Consider the following 26,877-nt stretch of genomic DNA (forward strand, 5'->3'; position numbering starts at 1 on the left):
AAAACAAACCATGACTAGTCGTGTACATGTCTCATATGCTTCACGTGCAGGCAGGTGATTTTCGTCGCCAAATGGGGAAATTTATCGGCCAACGCCGATAATTAAATATGGCAGAATATCATCAGATTTATCGGCCTTGGCGATGTAACGATCGCCAACTACTGTGTACTTGTGGATGGGCTCCCTCTGCTGAGTCTGTTTCATCAAGTGAATCAAGTTATTCTGATTGTGACATCACAGTTCAAAATTATCACAACATTAATTTATGGCCAGATCTTTAGAAAACTCAGTAACACTTTAGAATAAGGTTCCTTCGTTAATGAATAACTACACAGGAACAAATGTGTAACACAATATTAACAATCTAGTAACTACTATTAACTAACAAGAAGCTCTGATTAATGAATTAGTAAGTAATAGCACACAGATGAAAGTGGTAGTTCACTATTAACTAATGAATAACTACTATTTTTTGAAAGCTTCCCAGAGAACTACTGAAAAAGTTTCATAATTCATGCAAAACTAATAAATAACTAATGCAGGACAAATGACTAGCACCACATTAACATTTTAACTGCTACTGTAAACGAATACACAACGTTGTTTACATTATCAATATGTAATAGCATAGCAGACTTATGATTTGGGAAAGCTGTCAATAATTAGCTTATGCTGTCTCCTAGGACTATTTATCAACTGAATAATTTTAAAGAAATGGATTTTTAAATGCAGTTGTCGGGACCTTACTTGTCCTGTGGCCAATTTTCTGGCATTCCTCTGGACTGCCATTGAATCACTAGAGTCATGGTTACTACTGGAACATATTGAGTCACCAGCCATCCAAATACCATATACAGTTATTTCATTATTTAACCTACCTCTCAAATAAATATGTTTTTACGTATGTCTCCTAGCTCATATATACATATATGTGTGTGTGTGTGTGTGTGTGTGTGTGTGTGTGTGAATATCTTTTGAATGAATAGAAGATTCTACATTTTAGGATTGGCTTTTCATTAGTAACTACTGTAATAATCATGGTAACTAACTAGTGATGACTCATGTGTTACTGCATACTTCTATGGGAATTACCATCTAAAACTTCACCAAAAACCTCAAAAGCTTAAAATGACTTCAGTGTTTGCTTGCACATGATATTTATTCATCATGACTGGAAAAATTGCTGATTTTAACAAGACGCATGGAACAAGCAACAGTTAAAGTGGCAGTGTGTATAGCCACTGGGCCATATTTATGATGACTTACTTTAAACAGTAGTCATGAAACATGAAACAGTTAAAGTGACTGTGTGTAGCCACTGGGCTAGAACATGCATGGAATGGTATTTATCATACAAAGAAACACACATACACATGCATAAACTGATTATTTTTGTCTCTCACAAAAGTCTATAAGCAAGCCAAGTTTCTTTTTGTTTTCAATGGTGCTTTGCACTGGCTCCTGTCTGCATAATTCTCTGCACCGCTCTGCAAAATCAGACCGTTTCTGGCCTCTTTGGAAGGTGCCTCGCAAATTTTTGTTGGCCTCTATGTCACAAGCTTTGAGCTCCACAATTGCAGCAGTATCAGCAAAGGTCTTTCTATCCATGCCACATTTGAAGTATGCCTGGGTTTTTGTTGTCCCACCTTTCAAATAGTCCAAGACCTTGTTGTACCTCTTGATGGCTTGCTCTGGAAGAAAGACTGACAAAGAACAGAGAATAAACCATTAGTGTGTTATGCTAATGGGATGTATATTTTATAAATGAATGGAAGTCAGAAGTCTGCTACAGGGAATTACAGCCTAAAGATCTTTGCTGTGTTTGGTGGTTGTAGGTTTAAGGCTCTAGGAGGAGTTTCTCTTGGAAAATTAGAGTCTCAGAATAAGAACTATAATAATAATAATAATAATTTTAAAGTGCCCTTATTATGCTATTTTACAGATTGCTAAATTGTTTTTGGGGGTTAGGTTTACATGCGTCCAAGTTCAAAAAACACTGTAATTTTCATTGCAGTATTATCTCTCTTCTCATAAATGATTCGGTCTCTCTAAACCCTCTTTTCTGAGAGCCTACTCTGCTCTAATGGGTCAGATGGCCCAGTCTGCTGTGATCGACAGCGCATATCAGAAATTACATTCCATAGTAATTCCATGGGTCATGACCGAAAGAACTAGGTCGCGAGTACAAACGGCCGAAATGGGTTTCCTCAGAAGGGTGGAGGGCTTCAATTTAACCATTTCAATTCAAGTCCTTTGCCATTTTGACAAATTAATACAATCAACACTAACTTCAGAATTTTACTTGAAATATGTGCCCTACACTTTTCTTGATTATCTTAGCTCTACTCATACACTGTTGTCAATTCATAAACTTAAAGGGTTAGTTCACCAAAAAATTTTTATTCTGTCATTATTTACTCACCCTCATGTTGTTCCAAACCTGTAATACTTTGTGTTCATCTTCAGACCACAAATTAAGATATTTTTAATGAAGTCTGACAGCTTTCTGATCCCTCCATTGACAGCTACACAACTACCACTTTCAAGGCCCAGAAAGGTAGTAAAGACTAGGGCTGCCCCATAATATTCAACCAATCGTTAGTCGACTAAAATGTTATTAGTTGGTTAGTTACCAAAAAAAATAAATTACTTGTGGTGAAGTCACGCAGTCCGTGAGGGACAGATTGTTCATGGCGTGTGCTTGTGGTATTTACAATATGTCAGGCAGGAAATCCAAATCAGTGGTTTAACCTCAATTTATGAAGCCACACGAGTGCTTGGTGTGTGTTGTATTTACAACATAGTTTACCACTTTATTTACAAAATATGAATCTTGAACACGTGTTTACACAACGTCTGCTCTTGCATCAATACAACATGTATGCGTTGTGGTGCTCTCATGAACGCACGCTGGAGATTAATATTTTGTAAATGTAGTAGATTATGTTCATAAATTGAGGTTAAACCAGTAGAGACACATGGATTACTTTAATCATGTCTTTACCACCTTTCTTGAAAATGCTAGTTGTGTAAGCTGTCAATGGAGGGACAGAAAGCTTTTAGATTTCATTACAAATATCTTAATTTGTGTTCTGGAGATGGAGATTTTGGAATGACACGGGACGAGTATTGACAGAATTGTATTTGTGGGTGAACTGACCCTTAATAAATGGTTGCACAGTAAACATAAATAATAGTTATGTACTAAAAACTCTGGCCACACTGGGCTGAAACTGTGCACCTGCTTTATCACCATGTCAAATAGTCTGTTATCTGATCTGTTTAAGTAGTGTTTTCTGTTTATATTGTTGGCAAAGGAAAAGGCAGAAATTTCAAAACATCTCTAATACTTAATGTTATAGATGCAAGAAATGAATTAAGCACAAGTATAATTACAGTAAATGAATATGGGGAAGCAAAGGAAAACCCCAGCTTCTTTAAGATTAACTTTAAGAATAGTTCCCTGAAACAAATGAAACATTAAATAGCAACAACCTTGCTCCAGCCGAAGACTGCAAAAGGCATTCTGCAGGCACAGGTTCAAGCGTTAACGTCTCCGTTTCCTTCATTTGTTGGACAAATCTGTGGAATTTTGCTGCTTCTTAAATGATCCCTCAAACAGGAATGAAACCATAGACTCCGTCAGACCAATTGCAACAGTCTCTCATCCACATCATTGTCTATAATATAAAAGAGATAATGAAATGTACAATTGAATTACCCATCAATTAGAAGCATGCACTAAACCAGTGTTTTTGAGGCTGAAACACTGCACCACTGCCTGTGAGGTAAAGTACACACACAAAAATAGTAACCTGTGGGGAACACTTTACAGAGCTAACAAATCAATTCTGCAATAAAATAAAGATTCAAATAATAAAACATGAAACATACATGAACACAGAAGTAACAAACAGTTGAATTTAATAATTGCAGTGGCATAATTCTAAACAGAAGTCCAAATGGCCATCAGTGATTTAACAGGACACAGCTTTGGCATCACTGTTATTTTTGTTAGTGGATAATGTGAATAAAAACCTAACTATAATTTAAAAAATAAGTATTTGCATTTATTTTGGATGATGAAGAGGACATTTAAAATCGAAAAGTATTTTTTATACCAATTTTTATTCTTTTTTATATCATCAAGTGTGTTTGTAACAATGCAATAAATATTTGTAGCGCTTTATGTCCATTTGACTTTAATTAGTAATCACTTGATTTTGCGTTTGATGGCCGTGTATAATCTGAGTCGGAGCGTTGCGTTGGGGAAGTCTCGTGCGGACTAATGTCGCAATCCCAACGGCAGGACATTTTTGGACTCAAGTAGTCAGACCGAGAAGAATCCTTGAGAGAAGACTCGATTTTTAATTTTTTAAAGCATCTCAACATGTGACAATTAACATATTAACATCCTCACATTTATTCTTCTGCTCTTCAGAGACTTCTATGCCAAACTGCAATAGCTCCTTTATTAATTGAGCGGTAGACATTTTCCCCAATTTTCTTAAAGCGACAACAACCATAACGTCTGCATAAGCAATAAATATGTTTTGAATGTTTTGTTGCCATTCATCGTGGTCTTTATTTCAAATTTAATTCAAATATGTCTGTTTTTGATGCAACGGTCAAAAATTAATTCATTTGATAAAAAGTTTTTAAAACAAAAAATGAATACTAGCTACTTTACAACAAACATTAATAATTATTTCATGTTTAATATGGTGTCATGAGCTGACATATATTAAATTAATAAAAAATAAAATAAATTAATTGCGGCTGGATTTCTGCAGGTGTCAAATGAAAAGTGATGCAATGAGAGTATTGCATTTATACATTGTTCCTCTATAGACCTTATTCACATCTTTGATTTTTATGGGAATTACAGTGAGGCTGTGAGAGATAGATGTTCAGTCTCTTCAATGGGTTATACAGTCATTTAAAGTGTTTTTGGATCATTTCACTGTTGAAACTAGAGATGTCCCGATCGATCGGCTGCCAATCAAAATCGGCCGATATTCGTCTTAAATCTGTGATCGGCGATTGGCCGATCGTGCCTAGATTTAGGGCCGATCTTTTTTGCAGCATGCAGGCAATCACACATACACTGCTCCTCTAATGAATGAGCACTTTCTCAGTACATAAAGCATGACAGAATAGTCTATGGAGGATGAGTTGTTGGCAATTCTAAGCATTCACGAATTTAAACTTTCAGACATGATGTAATTGAGATGAATATGCTGGTTTGTTTTTAAAAATGTGTAAGAATTACATGTGTATGAAAATTAATTTGCCCATTTTCTAGAGTCGTTACGGTAGTTATTCTGACTCGTTGCACAGTGAGCAAGAAGAGGATATAGAGGGTTAAAAACAAATAAACATGCAAATACATGATACACGATCGTGAGTTGTGACAATCAGACGTTGTGTTGTGTGATAGAGATTGTTTGAGCAATCATTTTAGTTTTACTCTCTTTAACATGAGCGCTCTCTGTGTCAATCAAAAACATCAATATCTCATCATCAGTCACTCATACCAATTTAAATCAGATTAATGTTGGTCACAATACCACTAATAATAAATATAATTGTTTAACCTTCAATAACGACACCACGTCTTCATGCATTTGCTGAATAATTAGTGTTCCCCTTCTGTCGCTCTCTTACGTTGTGTCAGAGAACGACACTGGGGTCTCTCTTGAGCGCCGATATTCACCTCTGTACTATGAAAAAAGGCCAATGAGAGTTGGCAGCCAGTATTTGCATGTCCTGCCCCGGACATACGGGTATTTAAGCGGCGCAAATACGGGAGTTCATTCAGAAAATTTCTTCGGAGCCGATTGTCGTGTTTGCAGTTTGCTGCGTGACTACACACCGAGTTCCTGCTATCCTCTGCTGCATGCTGTTGGATTCTACAGCGCACAACAGCGGCTTTCTCCTGGTTGCACGGCTGTGCACTTCCTGCCCCTGAGCGCATCGACAGTTGCAGATAAAAAAGATCTCTCACGAGTCTTTCATTTCATAAAAGAGTGATTTTATTTAAAAATAATAATTTCCTCTAAAAGAGCAAAACACAGCGGCGTGAACGTCCTTTTAAGGACGCGTCTTTTAAAGATGTCCTTCCACCCCTGTGTTGTTCCTGGATGCGGTAGAGTACTCTCCGCTTCCGACGGCCACAGGCATTGTCTCGTGTGTCTGGGCAGTGATCACACCGAGGCTGCGTTTGTGGATGGTTCATGCTCTCACTGCGAGAACATGACCATGACAACGTTAGCGGTCGCGGCTTGCTTACAATCGTAAGCAAGCCACTCCAGCCGCCCCGTGTCGCTCCTTCTTCCCACGGGATTGAGGACGATGCGGCTGGCGATGGAGGCGATTTGGGGATGGCAGCGGGTGCAGCTCCGCCGGTACGCCCCTCGGACCACCAGCGCCCGGCACGCTCGTTGACTCCGTCTTCGCTCGAGGTGGCGGCGACTCGCCTCACAGCCAGTCTGCCTACCCTCAGGCGATGGAAGCAGATGAGTTCGCCGCGACATCGGAGGGCGTGGGCTCTGACGCTGAGGGCTCCTCTGGGCTGCCGCCTGGGCTTGCACGCCCAGCAGGAGGCCGACGCACAGATGTCCGATATGCTTTCCGGGCAGCCAATAGCGTGGGTCTGGATTGGAACCCTCCATCCTCCCCGCAGCCATCACGGCTAGATGATTGGTTTTGGCGTGGGCGCCGCTCACAGCCTCGCCCCCCCCCAGTACCTTTCTTCCCGGAGGTGCATGATGAGCTGACGTCTTCGTGGAGAGCACCCCTCTCCACTCGTTGTGCCACTTGCTCATCCGCCCTCACCACCCTCGACGGCGGAGCGCGCCACGGGTACACGGAGATCCCCAGGTGGATAGAGCTGTTGCGATCCATCTATGCCCGGAAGCACTACCACCTGGCGGGGCCGCCCTGTACTCCCTTCCCGGTCCTGTAGAGCAACATCCTCGCTCACCGCGAAGGCCTACAGCGCTACCGGACGCGCCGCTTCCGCCCTGCATGCCATGGCTCTCCTGCAGGTCCACCAAGCCAAGGCACTCCGCAACATGCACGGGGGTGGTCCTGATCCCGACACGCTGCAGGATCTGCGCTCAGCGACCGACCTCGCCCTGAGAGCGACGAAGGTCACAGCGCAGGCACTCGAGCAGGCGATGGCCACTCTGGTGGTCCAGGAACGTCAGCAGTGGCTGGACTTGGTCGAGATGCGTGAAGCCGACAAGACTCGCTTCCTCAACACCCCTGTCTCCCAGTTCGGCCTCTTCGGCGACACCGTGGAGGACTTTGACCAGCAGTTCTCCCTGGTGAAGAAGCAGACGGAGGCCATTTCTCACATCATGCCGCGCCGCAAGCCTGCCGCCACGGCCCAGGCCCCATCTGCTCGCCGAGGGCGTCCTCCTGTGGCCAGAAGACCTTCTGCTCCGCCTCAACCTGGGCCCAGCTCTCAGCCCCAGCGTCGAGCAAACCGCAGGAAGCGTACGCCCCCTGCCTCACGGACCCCGTCGAGGACCCGGAAGGCTCCCAAACGTCCCTGAGACAGCGGACCCAGAGGACGAGAAGTTAGCTCCGGAGATGGTGAGACCGCTCCGTCCCCCGGTGGAGGGCCGGGAGGAGAATCCTGTGTTTTTTCACTGACGGGGCTGCGGTACCCAAATTCTCAATAAAAGAGCTATTTCCTTTACCTCTGGGTCACATGGCCCGCAAATGCCGTTCTCACGGCACGTTTGTTTCAGGCCTCAACAGTCCCGGCGCCCAGGATGCGGTGCTCCCGCCCTCAGCCCCACGACTGTTCCCCGGCCGGCCGGTTCAGACGAGTCCAGAGGACGCCGACATCAGACCTCCTCCTCTGTCACGAACCCGCCCCTGCCGGTGCGCGGAACAAGGTAAGTGCTTTGAGCTTATTCTCAGCACCAGAGCCTCGGGACGCCACAGAGCCTCCCGACGCTGCGTTACCTGTTCCGCACCGCTGCGAAGCCCCGCCGGGTACGTCCAAAATACTTGTCCCCTTGGTGCCCCTAGCACAGAGCGCAGAGGCATGGCTTTCTCTGCCCAGCTCGTCACGCTGGCTGCACCGGACCATTCGACTCGGTTACGCAATTCAGTTTGCCAGGTCTCCGCCCCACTTCCTGGGCGTTCGTTCCTCCGCAGTGCACGGCGAACATGCCCTCTCCCTGCGCGAGGAAATCGCCTCCCTTCTAATCAAGGACGCGATAGAGCCTGTCCCTCCAACCGAAAAGAAGAAGGGTTTCTACAGCTCTTACTTCGTTGTACCCAAGAAAGGCGGTGGCATACGACCGATCTTGGACCTGCGAGTTTTCAATCGGACCCTGTCCAAACTCCCGTTCAAAATGCTCACCCAGAAACAAATTCTATCTGGTGTCCGGCATCTAGATTGGTTCGCAGCGGTAGACCTGAAGGACGCGTACTTTCACGTCTCAATTCGCCCTCGACACCGACCCTTCCTACGGTTCGCATTCGACGGCCAGGCGTGTCAGTACAAGGTCCTCCCCTTCGGCCTGTCTCTGTCCCCTCGCGTCTTCACGAAGGTCGCAGAGGCGGCTCTTGCCCCGCTACAAGGAGCGGGCATACGCATACTCAATTACCTCGACGATTGGCTTATTCTGGCCCCCTCGCAGGAATTACTATGCGCACACAGAGACCAGGTGCTCGAGCACCTCCGCCGCTTGGGGCTTCAGGTCAACTGGGAAAAGAGCAAGCTCACCCCAGTCCAGAGCATCTCTTTTCTCGGTCTGGAGTTAGACTCAGTCTCAATGACAGCACGTCTCTCCAACGAACATGCTCAGTCAGTGCTGGAATGCCTCGCTTCCTTCAAGCCAGGCACCGTGGTCCCGTTTAAACGTTTCCAACAGCTCCTGGGGCATATGGCATCCTCTGCGGCGTTCGCGCCACTAGGGTTGATGCATATGAGACCACTTCAGCATTGGCTCCAGACTCGAGTCCCGAGACGAGCATGGCGCCACGGCACGCACGGTGTGGAAATTACCACTGCCTGCCTCCAAACCTTCAAACCCTGGACAGACCTCTGCTTTCTTCGGGCAGGGGTACCCTTGCAGCAGAACGGCTGCTGGCCGTTCGTCTTGCCCTGAAGAAATTTCTTCCGATGATTCGTGGCAAACATGTCCTGGTCAGGACAGACAGCACCACGGTGGTGGCTTACATAAACCGCCAAGGCGGAGTACGCTCCCCCCACATGTCACAGCTCGCCCGTCGTCTCCTCCTTTGGAGTCAGCAGCGACTGGAGTCGCTGCGCGCCACTCACATCCCCGGCACCCTCAATGTGATAGCGGACGCGCTGTCAAGACAAACCTTGCCTGGCGGAGAGTGGAGGCTCCACCCCCAATCGGTCCAGCTGATTTGGGACAGGTTCGGCAAGGCCCAGGTAGACCTGTTTGCCTCCCAGGAAACCTCCCACTGTCTGCTCTGGTATGCCCTCACAGAGGCTCCCCTGGGGACAGATGCTCTGGCACACAGCTGGCCCGTGGGGCTGCGCAAGTACGCTTTCCCCCCAGTGAGCCTTCTTGCACAGGTGCTATGCAAGGTCAGGGAGGACAAGGAGCAAGTCACTCTGGTGGCCCCCTACTGGCCCAACCGGACGTGGTTTTCGGATCTCAGGCTCCTCATGACAGCCCCTCCCTGGCGAATTCTCCTGAGGAAGGACCTTCTTTCTCAAGGAAGGACCTCCTTTCTCAAACTCCACGTTTGGTCCCTGGACGGGACACGGAGGGTCTAGCCGGCCTACCTTTAGCCGTCATAGACACTATTAACCAAGCCAGAGCCCCTTCGACCAGGCATCTTTACGCCCTGAAGTGGCGTCTGTTCGCGAACTGGTGTTCTTCCCGAGCCGAAGACCCGCAGAAGTGCGTAGTTAGGTCAGTGCTCGTGTTTCTTCAGGAGAGGCTGGAGAGGAGGCTGTCCCCCTCCACCCTCAAGGTGTATGTTGCTGCTATCGCGGCCCACCATGACACGGTAGACGGCAAGTCTCTTGGCAAGCACGACTTAATCGTCAGGTTCCTAAAAGGTGCCCGGAGGTTTATTCCCTCCCGGCCTAACCTATTTCCCTCCTGGGATCTCTCGGTCGTCCTGATGGGACTCCGGAGACCCCCCTTCGAGCCGCTTGACTCAATTGGACTCAGGGCCCTCTCTCTCAAGACGGCCCTGCTGATCGCGCTCGCCTCCATCAAGAGGGTCGGGGACCTGCATGCGTTCTCTGTTAGCGACGCCTGCCTGGAGTTCGGTCCAGCAGACACTTTCGTGATCCTAAGACCGCGACCGGGCTACGTGCCCAAGGTTCCTACCACACCCTTCAGGGATCAGGTGGTGAACCTGCAAGCGCTGCCCCGGGAGGAGGCAGACCCAGCCCTCTCACTGCTGTGTCCGGTACGTGCCTTACGTATTTACCTGGACCGCACACAGAGCACCAGACGCTCTGAGCAGCTCTTCGTCTGCTTCGGGGAACAGCAGAAAGGGAACGCTGTCTCCAAGCAGAGACTCGCCCACTGGGTCGTCGATGCCATTTCCCTGGCTTATCACACCCAGGCCGTGCCCCCCCGTTTGCGGGTCCGAGCCCACTCCACCAGGAGTGTGGCGTCCTCATGGGCACTGGCTAGGGGCACTGCCCTAGCAGACATTTGTAGAGCTGCGGGCTGGGCAACACCTAACACTTTTGCGAGATTCTACAATCTCCGAGTTGAGTCAGTTTCGTCCCGTGTTCTCTCAGGTACCGAGCCCGTAGAACTCGGTGACACGCCGACGATCTGACCAGGTGGATCGCTGTGCTCAGCGCCCTTCCCCTAACCAGGGAAACAGTGCGCCTTCTTCCCAGGAGATCCCAGGCTTGGGACACTGGTTGGCTCCTCCCCTAGCCCTTGCGGGTCGCAGTTCTGCGGAGGGACTCGCCGACCCAAACCACTGCGGGTACCGCTAGCTACCCTGTACTGGTATAGGTGCCCCACAGGTAAGGCCTCCTGCTCGGACTCCCCCTGTGTGTAACACCACGGTTCTGTCCCCTCACGAGAGTTGACGCCGTGTTTCCCTTAGGCAGTCACAGCTGCCTCGGGTGCCGTGCTGTATGCTCCCCCCTCTCTGAGGCTGGTGCTACCACCACACTACTGTTCCGCATAAGGCCTAGGTATAGGCCATGCGATGTATGTGCCACTCAAATTTGCCTCCCCTCCGGGTAGGTGTGGCCTCCGCAGGGTCTTCCTCACCCTACCAAGGGCTAAGACCCCCTTCCCTCAATGCGTGTAAGGGCCCCGGCCGTAGTTGCTCTATGCGAGAAACATAGAGAGAAAAGAGGCCCAGCCAGGCTGGCCCGTTCCCATGTTGGCGGCCGTCACCTTGTTCCCCCCTCCGGGGTAACGATAAGGAATCCTGATGGCTTAAATGGGACATTGGGGAAGGGTACGTGCGGCCTGATACAGTTGGTCGTTCTGCACGTAGGAATACCTGCTCGCTCCTGTATCAGCGGATCACGTACACGGCTCAGCGCATGGCGCTTACCCCTAGTGTCGTTCTCTGACACAACGTAAGAGAGCGACAGAAGGGGAACGTCTAGGTTACGTATGTAACCTCAGTTCCCCGATGGAGGGAACGAGACGTTGTGTCCCCCTTGCCACGTCGCTGAGCCGAGCCCCTGTTGTGGCCGGACCATTTCCGGCTCCTCAGAAAAATTCTGAATGAACTCCCGTATTTGCGCCGCTTAAATACCCGTATGTCGGGGGGCGGGACATGCAAATACTGGCTGCCAACTCTCATTGGCCTTTTTTCATAGTACAGAGGTGAATATCGGCGCTCAAGAGAGACCCCAGTGTCGTTCTCTGACACAACGTCTCGTTCCCTCCATCGGGGAACTGAGGTTACATACGTAACCTAGACGATTTGTGTTAAACTCAAAGACAGTAAACAGACCATAGATATGAATGATTTCTCACTGGAGCAGTTTTAGAGCTTGTTATGAATATATTTGTCTTATTTTTGAATGTATCTCTGCGGTGTTTGACGCTTTCATGGTTTTTACTCGTTGTCAGTATGTCACAATGGCATTTTGATATTGACAACAGAACTATTAATAACTGTTTCATTATTTTTTAACTTGGGCCTGTTCAAGTGTAACCGTTTACGCCACTTTTAAGTGGAATTGCAAAATTTTTAATTAGTTTTTATAGAATAATTATTTTGTTGTGACTATTAAGTGAAGCTGTTTACACCATTTGTAAGTGTATGTAAGATTTCTGTTCATCCATGCAGAACTCAGTGGATTTGTGATTTATTTTTGTAGCTGAATATTAAAGATAAAATAATCTATTACACCATTCTAAGTAGAAGTTGATTTTATATGTGAGTTTTATAAAAATGCTATCTGCACTACATTAAATGCATTAAGCTGAAGACATCTTTTAGTTACTTTGTTTACGTAGTTATTTTTGTAAAAAAAAAAAAAGCTGATCGGGACATCCCTTGTTGAAACTACAGTATACAAAAAAACTCCAGACTACATGAGTTGTGGAACATTAGATTGGATCTAGAAGCTTTATACAGTTCATGTCACTGAAGAGATGGTACGTCTATCCCTTACAGCCTCACTTTCATTTCCATTGTGACTGTGAATTATGTTATGAATGTATGTATTGAATATTATATTTATGACTCCATAGTGATTCTATTTATATCCATATTATTTTGATATGAAGTGTCCGTAACACATTATTAAAGGTGTTATAAATTAAGGTTCGGGAGGAGCTTGTCAAATTAGCCCTGTCAATCATAATGCAAGCACATATAAGCAGCTGCTTACCTCACTCCCTTGATGATTATTCTGACATCCCTCCACCACCCCAAATCCTCCTTTATTATTGGAGTGGGGAACTTAGAGCTCGAGACGAGCCGCATGCTCAAGACCCTCATGCTCGAGCCCCTCCTTTAAAGACAGAATTTAAAGAATTAGTTTACCCATAACAAACTGTTTACCATTTCCACTTCAAGTGCTATGTGGACACGCAAACTCATGAATGGGTGTTTAAAGTGAAGATGAGAGACCATTTGTTCATCATACTTAACATCGACATAAGATTTATACAGGAAGAATCAACTTATGTGTATGAATATTGAGTGATATTTTTTATTATATTTATGAGCTTTTTGCCATTATTTACAGGATAGTATAGATTGAGAGGAAATTGAGGGAGAGAGAGGGAAAACAGGGTTGGGACATGACCCAGGCAAGATTCAAACCTTGGTCCTTGTGTCAGGGGCAAATGTGCGTCCTCCTGCACCACACCTCCAACTTAGTGAAAATATTATGGATGTGAAAGCACTGAAACATTCAATTGGATTCAGGAAAATTATTCTTGTCAACAAAGTGAAAATGAAGATTATTTTGATCCCTCTTTTGAAATCATGAAATAATGTTGTTTGAAAATGTTGTTTTAGTTCTGATATACCAAAACAATCATTATGATCTTCAGTAAAGTAAAATATAAACCTAAATTAATATTTTCAAATAGTTTTGTTCCTTTGGTAAATACTTGATTTTTATGTCCATGTTATGGTTGATATTTGCATGGAATTATGAGTATTTTTAAACTTTTAGCTACTTTTTTTTAAAGTTTGTTTGATTGTTTCCCTTTTATGCACATTATGGATAAAAGATAGTTACAAACAAATTCTTTCAAAGACAGAAAACTAAGCTTTCACTAAATTTACACTTGCATTCTGTAAAGCAGTTAAAGGATGGGCAAGGAGGAGGCGAGAACCGGCTTGATAATATAAATGATAGTTTAATGATAAACTTAAAAGAAGACACAAACACACACACATGACGGACATGTCCGCTAACGATCTCTCTCTTCCGCACGATACTCTGCAGTCGGCCTTTAAACCTCATGGAGGCATAATTAGCCTAATATGGGACCGGGTGTGTAGGATCACGACCCAGCCCCACCCTCCACCCTGCCACACATTCATATTCTAATTTCTTGAAGATGTGACACGATGTGAACACAGAGATATGTGATGCTCACTGGTTTTTATGGTGTATTCTGGGATTTTTGGGGAGTGACTGTTTTAGTGCACTGGAACAATTTTGTGATTGGGACAGTCCTAAAAATGGACGACTCCCTGACCAGTGTGCTGACTAATGATCTAAAGCTGATTGAGATGCACCATATGAGTTCAGTCTCAGTGTACTTCACAGGTACCAGCGGCCTGATATATATATATATATATATATAATATATATATATATATATATATATATATATATATGTTACGTACACACAAAATTGGCTTTGAATTATTATTAAAAAAAAATATAATGTTGCCGTAAATATGTGCACATCGTCTGGACACTCTTGACTGTGCACTCGCACTCTTATACTGGTGTGTGTGAATTGGTGACTCCAACTGGCCAAGTAATGAACTCAACAGACTGATTATTGCAGATGATATGTCGTTCCAACCTGATGATCCAACTGTCTCAACTCATATCTGTCACATCCTCAGACGTATCTCTTTATGTTGTCTCCCTGTGTTTTTTTTTTGGTTAAAATGCCACCAGGTGTCAGATATGATGACTACCAATCAGTTCCCTGTTAGGATTGGCTGACAAGAGGATAAATTCTGGGTGGAACCAACACATAAAGAGAGAGACAATGAGAGGCAGACTGTTTGTAGGCTGTCTCTGAGAGGTGTTCCTTTCTCCTGCCCCAGATTCTGTACATTCTTAATACTTTGCTCACAACACTAAACAGAGTACACTTTATGACCATTGCATATACTCTAATTTTTTGTTTTGTACTGTTACATTTTTCATTTTTCATTTACTTGCTTTGTTCACTTCCTGCTCAGCTACTGTTTGGACGCTCTTGCTTACTGCTCCGCGCTTTGCTCTATGGCTTTTATATTTTCATATTTTATCTCCTTTTATCAACTAATTTTAACTTAAACAAATCGGCACAGTGCTCAAAAGCTTGGACTACTACTACAAAAAAAAAAAGCAGAATTCCTTTATCCGACCAGCCTCCCACTGAAAGTTTTCATTCCAGGGAAGGGAAAACACAACTGCCTACATTCAAAAGGATAAGAGAAAATGCCTCTTCTGGAATATACTTGCTGCACTAACTGCCACAGACTTTTACAAAGGATTGCAGTTCTTGAAACAAAGTTATTTACAGGACCACCAAACCAGACGGAACACACAACAGAGCTTCGTCATGGACGCCATCAGCATACAGCCGGTGAGTCCCATGAATCTAGTGCTCCTCGACAGGCCATACTGAGTGTAGAGAAACAAGCCGATCGACTTACAAATCGATGGCAAAAACAGGGAGCGAGACCAAAAGGCACTCGAGACATCAGATTGTCACGAGAATCTCATATTGCCGCAGTAGCATCCTCTACCCCAGATACGGCTCTGACAAGGATTGCAAACACTGGTTTCCTACCACCACCTATACATCTTGAGAACAGATTTGAAGTATTAATGAATGAGGAATCCCCAAATGTGATGAATGTGATCGAACACAGACTGAATCAGCCAGTAGCTAACACTGATGTGAACTGGCGTCAAGGTCGAAGCAGACAGCGGCATTCAGCTCAGAGCGCAGCCGGGCCCAGGACTCTGATAGTGGGTGACTCCATAATCAGAAACATTAGCAGCAGGGATACAACTACATGCTGCCTTCCACAAGCAACAACTTCGGATGTAAACAGGGAACTTCAGAACATTCTGATGAAACATAAGACTGCAAATCGACTCATCATTCATGTGGTCACAGACTTTCTTCTCCAATATTATAAACAGCAACTTAAACAACACACGCACTCTTTTTGCGACTGTAGAGACTGACAAACCTCCCAAGCCAGATTCCCAGTGAATTGCTCTCAGACAGCAAGTGCAGTGAGTTTGCTTCTTTCTTCTCTGATAAAATCAATAATATCAGAAAGGTGATCAGCACATCCTTGAGTTGTGCTGGGGTCAGACAAACCAAACCACAACCTGAGAAAGTAGTTCCTATGTCTGATTTCAAAGAAATTGATGGCAAAATTTTGGAAGAAACCGTACAGCACCTTAAAACATCAACCTATGCCCTTGATGCACTTCCCACATCTTTTTTCAAAAGTGTGTTCAACTGTTTAGAAGCAGATCTCCTAGAAGTGATAAACTCTTCACTTCTCTCTGGGAGTTTTCCAAACTCCCTGAAAACTGCAGTTGTCAAGCCCCTCTTGAAAAAGAGCAATCTGGATAAGACCATATTAAGCAACTATAGACCGATCTCAAATCTTCCTTTCATAGGCAAGATTATTGAAAAAGTTGTCTTCAATCAGCTGAACAAATTCTTGAACTCATATGGATACTTTGACAATTTTCAATCTGGTTTCCGATCGCATCACAGCACAGAGACAGCGCTCATAAAGATAATAAACGATATTCGCTTAAATACAGATACAGGCAAATTATCAGTACTGGTACTACTCGACCTCAGTGCTGCATTTGACACTGTCGATCACAACATACTTCTTGACAGGCTGGAAAACTGGGTGTGGCTTTCTGGGATGGTCCTAAAATGGTTCAGGTCATACTTAGAAGGGAGAGGTTATTATGTGAGTATAGGAGACCATAAGTCTGGGTGGACGTCCATGACATGCGGAGTCCCTCAAGGCTCAATTCTTGCGCCACTCCTGTTCAACCTGTATATGCTCCCAATGAGCCAAATAATGAGAGAGAACCAAATTGCTTACCACAGCTATGCAGACGACACACAGATCTACTTAGCCCTATCACCTAACGATTACAGCCCCATTGACTCCCTGTGCCAATGCATTGATGAAGTTAACAGTTGGATGTGCCAAAACTTTCTTCAGTTAAACAAAGACAAAACTGAAGTCATTGTGTTTGGAAACAAAGATGAAGTTCTCAAGGTGAATGCATACCTTGATGCTAGGGGTCAAACAACCAAAAATCAAGTCAGGAATCTTGGTGTGTCGCTAGAGTCAGACCTTAGTTTCAGTAGTCATGTCAAAGCAATAACTAAATCAGCATACTATCATCTGAAAAATATTGCAAGAATTAGATGCTTTGTTTCCAGTCAAGACCTAGAGAAACTTGTGCATGCTTTCATCACCAGCAGGGTGGATTATTGTAATGGACTCCTCACTGGCCTTCACAAAAGACCTTAAGACAATTGCAGCTCATACAGAACGCTGCTGCCAGGATTCTGAGCAGAACCAGAAAATATGAACATATCACACCAGTCCTCAGGTCTTTACACTGGCTCCCAGTTACATTTAGGATTGATTTTAAAGTATTATTACTGGTATATAAATCACTCAATGGGCTAGGACCTCAATATATTGCAGATATGCTCACTGAATATAAACCCAACAGATCACTCAGATCATTAGGATCACATCAGCTAGAAATACCAAGGGTTCACTCTAAGCAAGGAGAGTCTGCTTTTAGCTATTATGCCAGCCGCAGCTGGAACCAGCTTCCAGACGAGATCAGATGTGCTCCTACAGTAGTCACATTCAAATCCAGACTCAAAACACATCTGTTTAGCTGTGCATTTACTGAATGAGCACTGTGCCACTGTGTGTCCGACTGTTTGTACTGTATTTTATTTTATTTTATTCTAAACTATTTCAATTATTCTTATTTTAAATTTTTTAATCTTATTTTAATCTCTTCTATGTAAAGCACTTTGAATTACCATTGTGTATGAAATGTGCTATATAAATAAACTTGCCTTGCCTTGCCTTGCCTTGTTTATCATTTTAGGGAAGCCATAGGGAGGTGGATAATATTTTTTTCTATTTAACCATTTTTCTCCTGTTTCTACCTAACAAGGGAGTCCGGGTTGAAATGTGTTGCTTATTTGTGTTAATTGCCAAGGCAGGAGAATTATAAAATATCTCCTTGTTGCACCTTTCCAACCCTAGGCTGGGGAGGGTGTAACATATCTCTGCCTGCCTTTTGGAGATCTCTGCCTGAATGAAGGAACACCACCTTCATCTCAACCTGGCCAAGACCAAACGCATTGATGGAACTTGTGATACTAGCAAACCCATCTGTTACTGTTCATCTGTGCTCCACTACTGTGAGACCTATCAGGACAGCTGAAACCTGAGAGTAGTAATTTATGAAGAGCTACATTTTAGTACTCGCATCTCATCAACTGCCTGGTCTTGCAGGTTTGTGCTTTATTACATCAGAAAAATCAGACCTTTCCTGTCTGAATATGCTGCACAGTCCCTGGTCCAAGCTCTGGTTATTTCAAGATTGGACTTCTGCAGTGCTCTGTTGGCCAGCCTTCCAGCTAGTGCTATCAAGCCACCGCAGATGGTCCTGAATGCGGTGACACATCTGTTTTTCAACCAGTTTTTTTTGGTCTTACTCCACTGGCTATGCACCAAATTCAAAGCTTTGAGTTTGGCTTTCAGGAGAGCCAGTGGCACAGCACCCTCTTACAGCTGGTGGTCCCATCACAACGAGGCACTTCACATTAATTTGCTTTCTCTGTACCCTGGTGGTGGAATGAGCTTTCAACCACCTGCCGTTCTGCTGAAACCATTTCAACATTCAAGAAAAAGCTGAAAACATATCTTTTCTGTGAGCACTTAACCTGTCCTAAATAATTGTACTTACTATTTAAGAAATCTTTAAAAAAAAAATCCTTATCTGTCTCTTTCTTCTGTGCTAGTTTCTGTACTATTATAGCAACACTTAGAACTTGGCAGTGTGATCCAGCAAGGCAAGGCAAGGCAAGTTTATTTATATAGCACATTTCATACACAATGGTAATTCAAAGTGCTTTACATAGAAGAGATTAAAATAAGATTAAAAAATTAAAAATAAGAATAATTGAAACAGTTTAGAATAAAATAAAATAAAATACAGTACAAACAGTCGGACACACAGTGGCACAGTGCTCATTCAGTAAATGCACAGCTAAACAGATGTGTTTTGAGTCTGGATTTGAATGCGACTACTGTAGGAGCACATCTGATCTCTTCTGAAGCTGGTTCCAGCTGCGGCTGGCATAAAAGCTAAAAGCAGACTCTCCTTGCTTAGAGTGAACCCTTGGTATTTCTAGCTGATGTGATCCTAATGATCTGAGTGATCTGTTGGGTTTATATTCAGTGAGCATATCTGCAATATATTGAGGTCCTAGCCCATTGAGTGATTTATATACCAGTAATAATACTTTAAAATCAATCCTAAATGTAACTGGGAGCCAGTGTAAAGACCTGAGGACTGGTGTGATATGTTCATATTTTCTGGTTCTGCTCAGAATCCTGGCAGCAGCGTTCTGTATGAGCTGCAATTGTCTTATGGTCTTTTGGGAAGGCCAGTGAGGAGTCCATTACAATAATCCACCCTGCTGGTGATGAAAGCATGCACAAGTTTCTCTAGGTCTTGACTGGAAACAAAGCATCTAATTCTTGCAATATTTTTCAGATGATAGTATGCTGATTTAGTTATTGCTTTGACATGACTACTGAAACTAAGGTCTGACTCTAGAGACACACCAAGATTCCTGACTTGATTTTTAGTTGTTTGACCCCTAGCGTCAAGGTATGCATTCACCTTGAGAACTTCATCTTTGTTTCCAAACACAATGACTTCAGTTTTGTCTTTGTTTAACTGAAGAAAGTTTTGGCACATCCAACTGTTAACTTCATCAATGCATTGGCACAGGGAGTCAATGGGGCTGTAATCGTTAGGTGATAGGGCTAAGTAGATCTGTGTGTCGCCTGCATAGCTGTGGTAAGCAATTTGGTTCTCTCTCATTATTTGGCTCATTGGGAGCATATACAGGTTGAACAGGAGTGGCGCAAGAATTGAGCCTTGAGGGACTCCGCATGTCATGGACGCCCACTCAGACTCATGGTCTCCTATACTCACAAAATAACCTCTCCTTCTAAGTATGACCTGAACCATTTTAGGACCATCCCAGAAAGCCCCACCCAGTTTTCCAGCCTGTCAAGAAGTATGTTGTGATCGACAGTGTCAAATGCAGCACTGAGGTCGAGTAGTACCAGTACTGATAATTTGCCTGTATCAGTATTTAAGCGTAATATCGCTTATTATCTTTATGAGCTGTCTCTGTGCTGTGATGCGATCGAAACCAGATTGAAAATTGTCAAAGTATCCATTCGAATTCAAGAATTTGTTCAGCTGATTGAAGACAACTTTTTCAATAATCTTGCCTATGAAAGGCAGATTTGAGATCGGTCTATAGTTGCTTAATATGGTCTTATCCAGATTGCTCTTTTTCAAGAGGGGCTTGACAACTGCAGTTTTCAGGGAGTTTGGAAAACTCCCAGAGAGAAGTGAGGAGTTTATCACTTCTAGGAGATCTGCTTCTAAACAGTTGAACACACTTTTGAAAAAAGATGTGGGAAGTGCATCAAGGGCGCAGGTTGATGTTTTAAGGTGCTGAACGGTTTCTTCCAACATTTTGCCATCAATTTCTTTGAAATCAGACATAGTAACTACTTTCTCAGGTTGTGGTTTGATTTGTCTGACCCCAGCACAACTCAAGGATGTGCTGATCACCTTTCTGATATTATTGATTTTTTCAGAGAAGAAGGAAGCAAACTCACTGCACTTGCTGTCTGAGAGCATTTCACTGGGAATCTGGCTTGGGGGTTTGTCAGTCTCTACAGTCGCAAAAAGAGTGCGTGTGTTGTTTAAGTTGCTGTTTATAATATTCGAGAAGAAAGTCTGTCTAGCTTTGCCTAGTTCCATATTAAAAGCATGGATGCTGTCTTTGTAGATGTTATAATGGACTACAAGTTTTGTCTTCCGCCACATGCGCTTTGCTTTTCTGCATTGTCTTTTCATATTCTGCACTGCTGTTGAGTTTCTCCAAGGTGCTTTTTGTCTGCCACTCTTCTTCCTGACTTTCACAGGAGCAATATCATCAATTACACTTTTAACTTTTGAGTTAAAAGAATCAAGGAGAAAATCAACAGAGTCAGCAGATATACTTGGTGTTAAAGATATAGCCTTCATAAATAGTACACTAGTGTTCTCATTTAAGCATCTCTTCTTGACAGACACAGATCTAGCTTCAATGGCAGGAGAGATCAATATATCAAAGAAAACACAGAAATGATCAGACAGTGCTACATCCTTAATAACAATCGATGAAATGTTTAGACCCTTACTGATAAGTAAATCTAGAGTGTGTCCATGATTGTGTGTGGGTCCATGTACATGCTGAGTCAGATCAAAAGTTTTTAAAACAGTTATGATTTCTTTTGTCATATTGTTTTCTGCATTATCTATGTGAATGTTAAAGTCTCCAGCAATGGCAAAACAGTCAAACTCTGAGGTAATTGTTGATAACAGTTCTGTAAAGTCCTCAGCAAAGGCTGGAGAGTATTTTGGAGGCCTGTAAATAATGATAAGTAAAATGCGTGGAGCACCTTTTAACACACTACCCAGATATTCGAAAGACGGGTAATTCCCAAATGATTTTTGCTTACATTGATAGACATCTTTAAAAAGAGCTGCTAAACCCCCACCTCTCCTAACTTCTCTGCAGACACTCAAATAAGTAAAGTTAGGAGGGGATGTTTCATTAAGGACTGTTGCACTACAGCTGTCTTCTAGCCAAGTTTCATTTAGAAACATAAAATCCAGGTTGCATGTGCTTATTAAGTCATTGACTAGAAGTGATTTATTTTTAAGTGAGCGGATGTTTAAAAGTGCTAACTTAACAGTTTTTGTCCCCACAGCAGTCTTAGTTTGGCGTGTAATAGGCACCAGATTAGATGGGTTTGCTGTACGGCTTTTGAAGGCCTTAGACTTTCTATGATGTAATCAAACATTAATAGAGAAAGATACAGGCACACTGGGTTCCCGCTTGTTTTGTATACATTTGAGAAAGTTACTGTTATCATAGCGGGGACCCAACACATATCACTGAGAGCTGGTATCAGTTGTTTTTGGTTCACCTCGAGCAGATGGAGGAGGGTATGAGCCCTGCCGTTGTGGCAGAGGACGAAGAGCTCTCACAGGAGGAGGGGGAGGGCGAGCTGGGCCCGCAGGTGCTTGAGGGGCCTGACGTTTTTGCTTGATATCTGGGGGCTTGCAGCAAAAGAGTGGGATAGTTTGGTTCCAGCATACACCAGTTCTTCCATTTTCTCTGAGAAACACAGATGTGGAGATGCTGGAGAGAGGGATAACGTGTCTGGTGAGAGGGGCTGTAATATGCTGTCCTGGTTTCCCTGGGTGTGTTCCAGAAAGTCGTCCTTGGGTGCTGAATCTTGGAGCAGTTCTAATATGTCACAGTCTGTCTGTGATGAACTTTGTGGGCAGGGCTCAGATGAGATTGTGTCCATGAGCAGAAATTGTTGTGGCTGAGTGGTGTTATCATTGTCCTTGTGTGATTTGTCAGCTGCATGTCCATTCAGTGAAGTCCTGTGGTCATTCATACTGTGTCCAGGTGTGTGTGTGCCATTCAGATTGAGTGGATTGGCACACACTGCAGAAGGATGATTGAGGGAGAAGTAGATATTGTCCTTTAGCACTCTTGAACCAAGTTTGTTTGGGTGGTGGCCATCCTGTCGAAACAGTTGCCTCTGACTCCAGAAAAGATTGAAGTTGTCAATGAAGTTAACTCCTTTTATGTTGCAGGTTTTTTGCAGCCATGTATTAAGCCCAAGCAACCGTGAAAACCTGTTTGTTCCTCTTGCTGGAAGTGGTCCACTGATGAATGTTTGAACTTTCAGTCTTTTAAGTGTTTCAAAAGTTCATTGAAATCCTTCTTAAGGAGTTCTGACTGCTCTTTATGAATATCATTCTTCCCCACATGAATGATGAGTCGATTTGCAGTCTTATGTTTCATCAGAATGTTCTGAAGTTCCCTGTTTACATCCGAAGTTGTTGCTTGTGGAAGGCAGCATGTAGTTGTATCCCTGCTGCTAATGTTTCTGATTATGGAGTCACCCACTATCAGAGTCCTGGGCCCGGCTGCGCTCTGAGCTGAATGCCGCTGTCTGCTCGACCTTGAGCGCCAGTTCACATCAGTGTTAGCTACTGGCTGATTCAGTCTGTGTTCTATCACATTCATCACATTTGGGGATTCCTCATTCATTAATACTTCAAATCTGTTCTCAAGATGTATAGGTGGTGGTAGGAAACCAGTGTTTGCAATCTTTGTCAGAGCCGTATCTGGGGTAGAGGATGCTACTGCGGCAATATGAGATTCTCGTGACAATCTGATGTCTCGAGTGCCTTTTGGTCTCGCTCCCTGTTTTTGCCATCGATTTGTAAGTTGATCGGCTTGTTTCTCTACACTCAGTATGGCCTGTCGAGGAGCACTAGATTCATGGGACTCACCGGCTGTATGCTGATGGCGTCCATGACGAAGCTCTGTTGTGTGTTCCGTCTGGTTTGGTGGTCCTGTAAATAACTTTGTTTCAAGAACTGCAATCCTTTGTAAAAGTCTGTGGCAGTTAGTGCAGCAAGTATATTCCAGAAGAGGCATTTTCTATTATCCTTTTGAATGTAGGCAGTTGTGTTTTCCCTTCCCTGGAATGAAAACTTTCAGTGGGAGGCTGGTCGGATAAAGATTTTTATTTTTATTTTTTTTGTAGTAGTCCAAGCTTTTGAGCACTGTGCCTATTTGTTTAAGTTAAAATTAGTTAAAAGTAGTTGATAAAAGGAGAAAAAATATGAAAATATAAAAGCAATAGAGCAAAGCGCGGAGCAGTAAGCAAGAGCGTCCGAACAGTAGCTGAGCAGGAAGATGCAGGTACAGTTTACTTTTATATGACAAAGTGTTTATGTTTCTCATTTGTAAGTCACTTTGGATAAAAGGGACCGCTTAATGACTAAATGTAAATGTAGGTTATCTGAATTTTTATGTGTGTGTTTGTGGATTTTCTTACTGTTGATGTCTGTGTGTTTTTAGATTATCTGACTGTTGAATGAACATTAATTTATATAGCACTTTCCTGACACTATAATCAAAGCGCTTTACACATTGAACAGGGGACTCTCCTCAACCACCACTAGTGAGCAGCATCCACCTGGATGATGCAACGGCAGATAGAGCGCACCAGTATGCTCACCCCACACCAGCTATTGGTGGAGAGGAGAGAGTTATAGAGCCAATTAGTGGCTAGGGATTATTAGGAGGCCATGATTGAGAAGGCCAATGTGGGGAATTTAGCCAGGACACTAGGGTTATAACCCTACTCTTTATGAGAAGTGCTCCAGGATGTTTTTAATAACCACAGAGAGTCAGGACCTGATTTTAACATCTCATCCAAAGGACAGGGGCTTTTTACAGTATAATGACCATTCACTATACTGGGGCATTAAGACCCACACAGACCACAGGGTGAGCACCCCCTGCTGGCCTCCCTAATATCTCTTCCAGTCGCAAACTTAGTCTTCCCCAGGAGGTCTCTCATCCAGGTACTGACCAGGCTCAACCTTGCTTAGCTTCAATGGAAACCAGTCTTGAGCTACAGGTTAATATGGCTGCTGGTAAATGCTGATGTTTGTTTGTAGGTTATCTGACTGTTGATGTGCGTTTGTAGATTATTTGACTGGTTATATGCATGTTTTTAGATTATCTGACCGTTATGTTTGTGTTTTTGTAGATTATCTGGCTGTATGGTGACAGAGGAAGGCTGTTGTTCTGTGGCATCAGCTCTGAGATCAAATCTCTCACGCCTGAAAGAGCTGGATCTGAGCTACAATCACCCAGGAGAATCAGGAGTCAAGCTGCTCTCTGACAGACTCAACGATCCAAACTGCACACTGAACAAACTTAAGTATGTTGAGCTGTAAAACCCTGTTTATACCATATTAACCCCTTAAACCCAGGCCCTAATTGGTCTTGAATTTATTGAATGGTCAGTGAATTCACTGAAACAGCACCTGTATTTATTCCTTTTAAAAAATTAAAATCCTTAACAAATACGCACAGAAGACATATATTTTTAATGTTTCATTAGAATGAGGTCTTTTTTGTAATCATTATATTTTATATAGAATATTATTTTTACTCATTTTAGGAAAACAATTCAAAAGAACAATCTTTAAGCATCTGTCACTTAACCCTTTCACACTTACTGGTGCATATTTGTGATGGTTTATGACTGGCACCCTTAGAGTAGCGTCACACATTTGTGTTTCTGCAGCAGTCAGTGCTGTCAGATTCAAATCTGTTTTCATGCCAACACTAAACTGCACTGCCCAAGTGCCTGTAATTCATATTAACACAAACTGATACTAATACAGTCTTTTCAAGCACATGGTAGGATTATTTTATGACATAGACATCCAAATGGTCACAAAATTACTACTATAAAAGTTTACATTTACATTTATGCATTTGACAGATGCTTTTATCCAAAGCGACTTACAGAGTCCTTATTACAGGGACCATTACCCCTGGAGCAAACTGGAGTTAAGTGCCTTGCTCAAAGACACAATGGTGGTGTCTGTGGTGATCGGACCAGCGACCTTCTGATTACCAGTTATGTGCTTTAGACCACTACACCACCACCACTCCAGTTTACAACTCGTATACAAACAGTCAACACAAAATTGGGATCACTGATCCTCGCAGCCATGTCTGTTTACATTAGGTGATCATTCTGTTGTTAATCACAAGTATCTCAAACTGCAAAATTGTCACAAAACATCATGATAACGGACAACAGCTCACCTGTATGCAGTCAACACATCAAGGAAATGCAATTATTCCAGTCCAGCCATATTTCTTTACATTAGGTGACAATGTGTTTGTCTCACACACACACACAGACACACACAAACACACACACACACACACACATATATGTTGGTACTCCTATCATAATGAGGACTCTCCACAGACATAATGATGTTTATACTGTTCAAACTATCCCTGATAGCACACGTACATCAACCAGACGTCTGTGTGTTTACATCTTAACAACATCTATTTTACATTGTTTGCACATCTGCAATATGTCTATAATATGACAAATGTTGTCTTGAATGTCAATAAGACATTCAGCAGATGTCTTTGAGACATAAATCTGATATTTAAGATGTTTAGTAGATGTTGCTTTCCAGATGAAAAGATCTAAAACAGACATCACGTATATTAAACCTGTAAACACACACAGTCACGAACATTGTTGCTCCTATCATTATGTGGACTCTCCATAGGCACAATGATTTTTATTATATATATATATTCTATCCCCTAAACCTAACCCTCACAGAAACATTTGGGATATTTACATTTAAAAAAAAAAAAAAAAAAAAATATATATATATATATATATATATATATATATATATATATATATATATATATATATATATATATATATATATATATTATGTACGTTTGAATTACAAGGACACTAGAGATGTCCTCATAAACCACATTTATAGCATAATACCTTCGTAACTACTAGTGTATAACCTAATAAAACCACCAAACACACACACACACACACACACACACACACACACACACACACACACACACACAGTGTACAGATAAACGGTATTGATGATTTATGACAATTTATTTATATAGCTATGTGTCATGTAATGAGTAAGTAACCCTATGGGGGGAGCTGTGGTGCTTAACTATTGGGAAAGATGCGCTAGGTGTTGAACTGGGGAGTTACATGTTACCTCGTGTTGAGAAAGCTGGTATTAATAAAGTTCAGACATTGAATCATCATAGACCTTTCTTTTGAACTACTACTCATAACTACTAGTGTATAACCTAATAAAACCACCAAACACACACACACACACACGCACACACACACACAGTGTACAGACAGACCGTATTGATG

General features: G+C 43.2%; 1 protein-coding gene across 5 annotated transcripts in view; it reads left to right on the forward strand.

Annotated features, from left to right (window-relative positions):
* LOC127650395 (NLR family CARD domain-containing protein 3-like) overlaps window positions 1–26,877 on the forward strand; it is a 141,003-nt gene that overhangs the window by 109,229 nt on the left and 4,897 nt on the right. For all 5 annotated transcript variants that reach the window (XM_052135809.1, XM_052135811.1, XM_052135813.1 and 2 more), the window contains one exon: window positions 24,670–24,843. In XM_052135809.1, coding sequence (XP_051991769.1) covers window positions 24,670–24,843 — 174 coding nt within the window. The remainder of the gene's footprint in view (window positions 1–24,669; window positions 24,844–26,877) is intronic.

Source organism: Xyrauchen texanus, chromosome 10, assembly GCF_025860055.1.
Source record: "Xyrauchen texanus isolate HMW12.3.18 chromosome 10, RBS_HiC_50CHRs, whole genome shotgun sequence".
NCBI lineage: Eukaryota > Metazoa > Chordata > Actinopteri > Cypriniformes > Catostomidae > Xyrauchen > Xyrauchen texanus.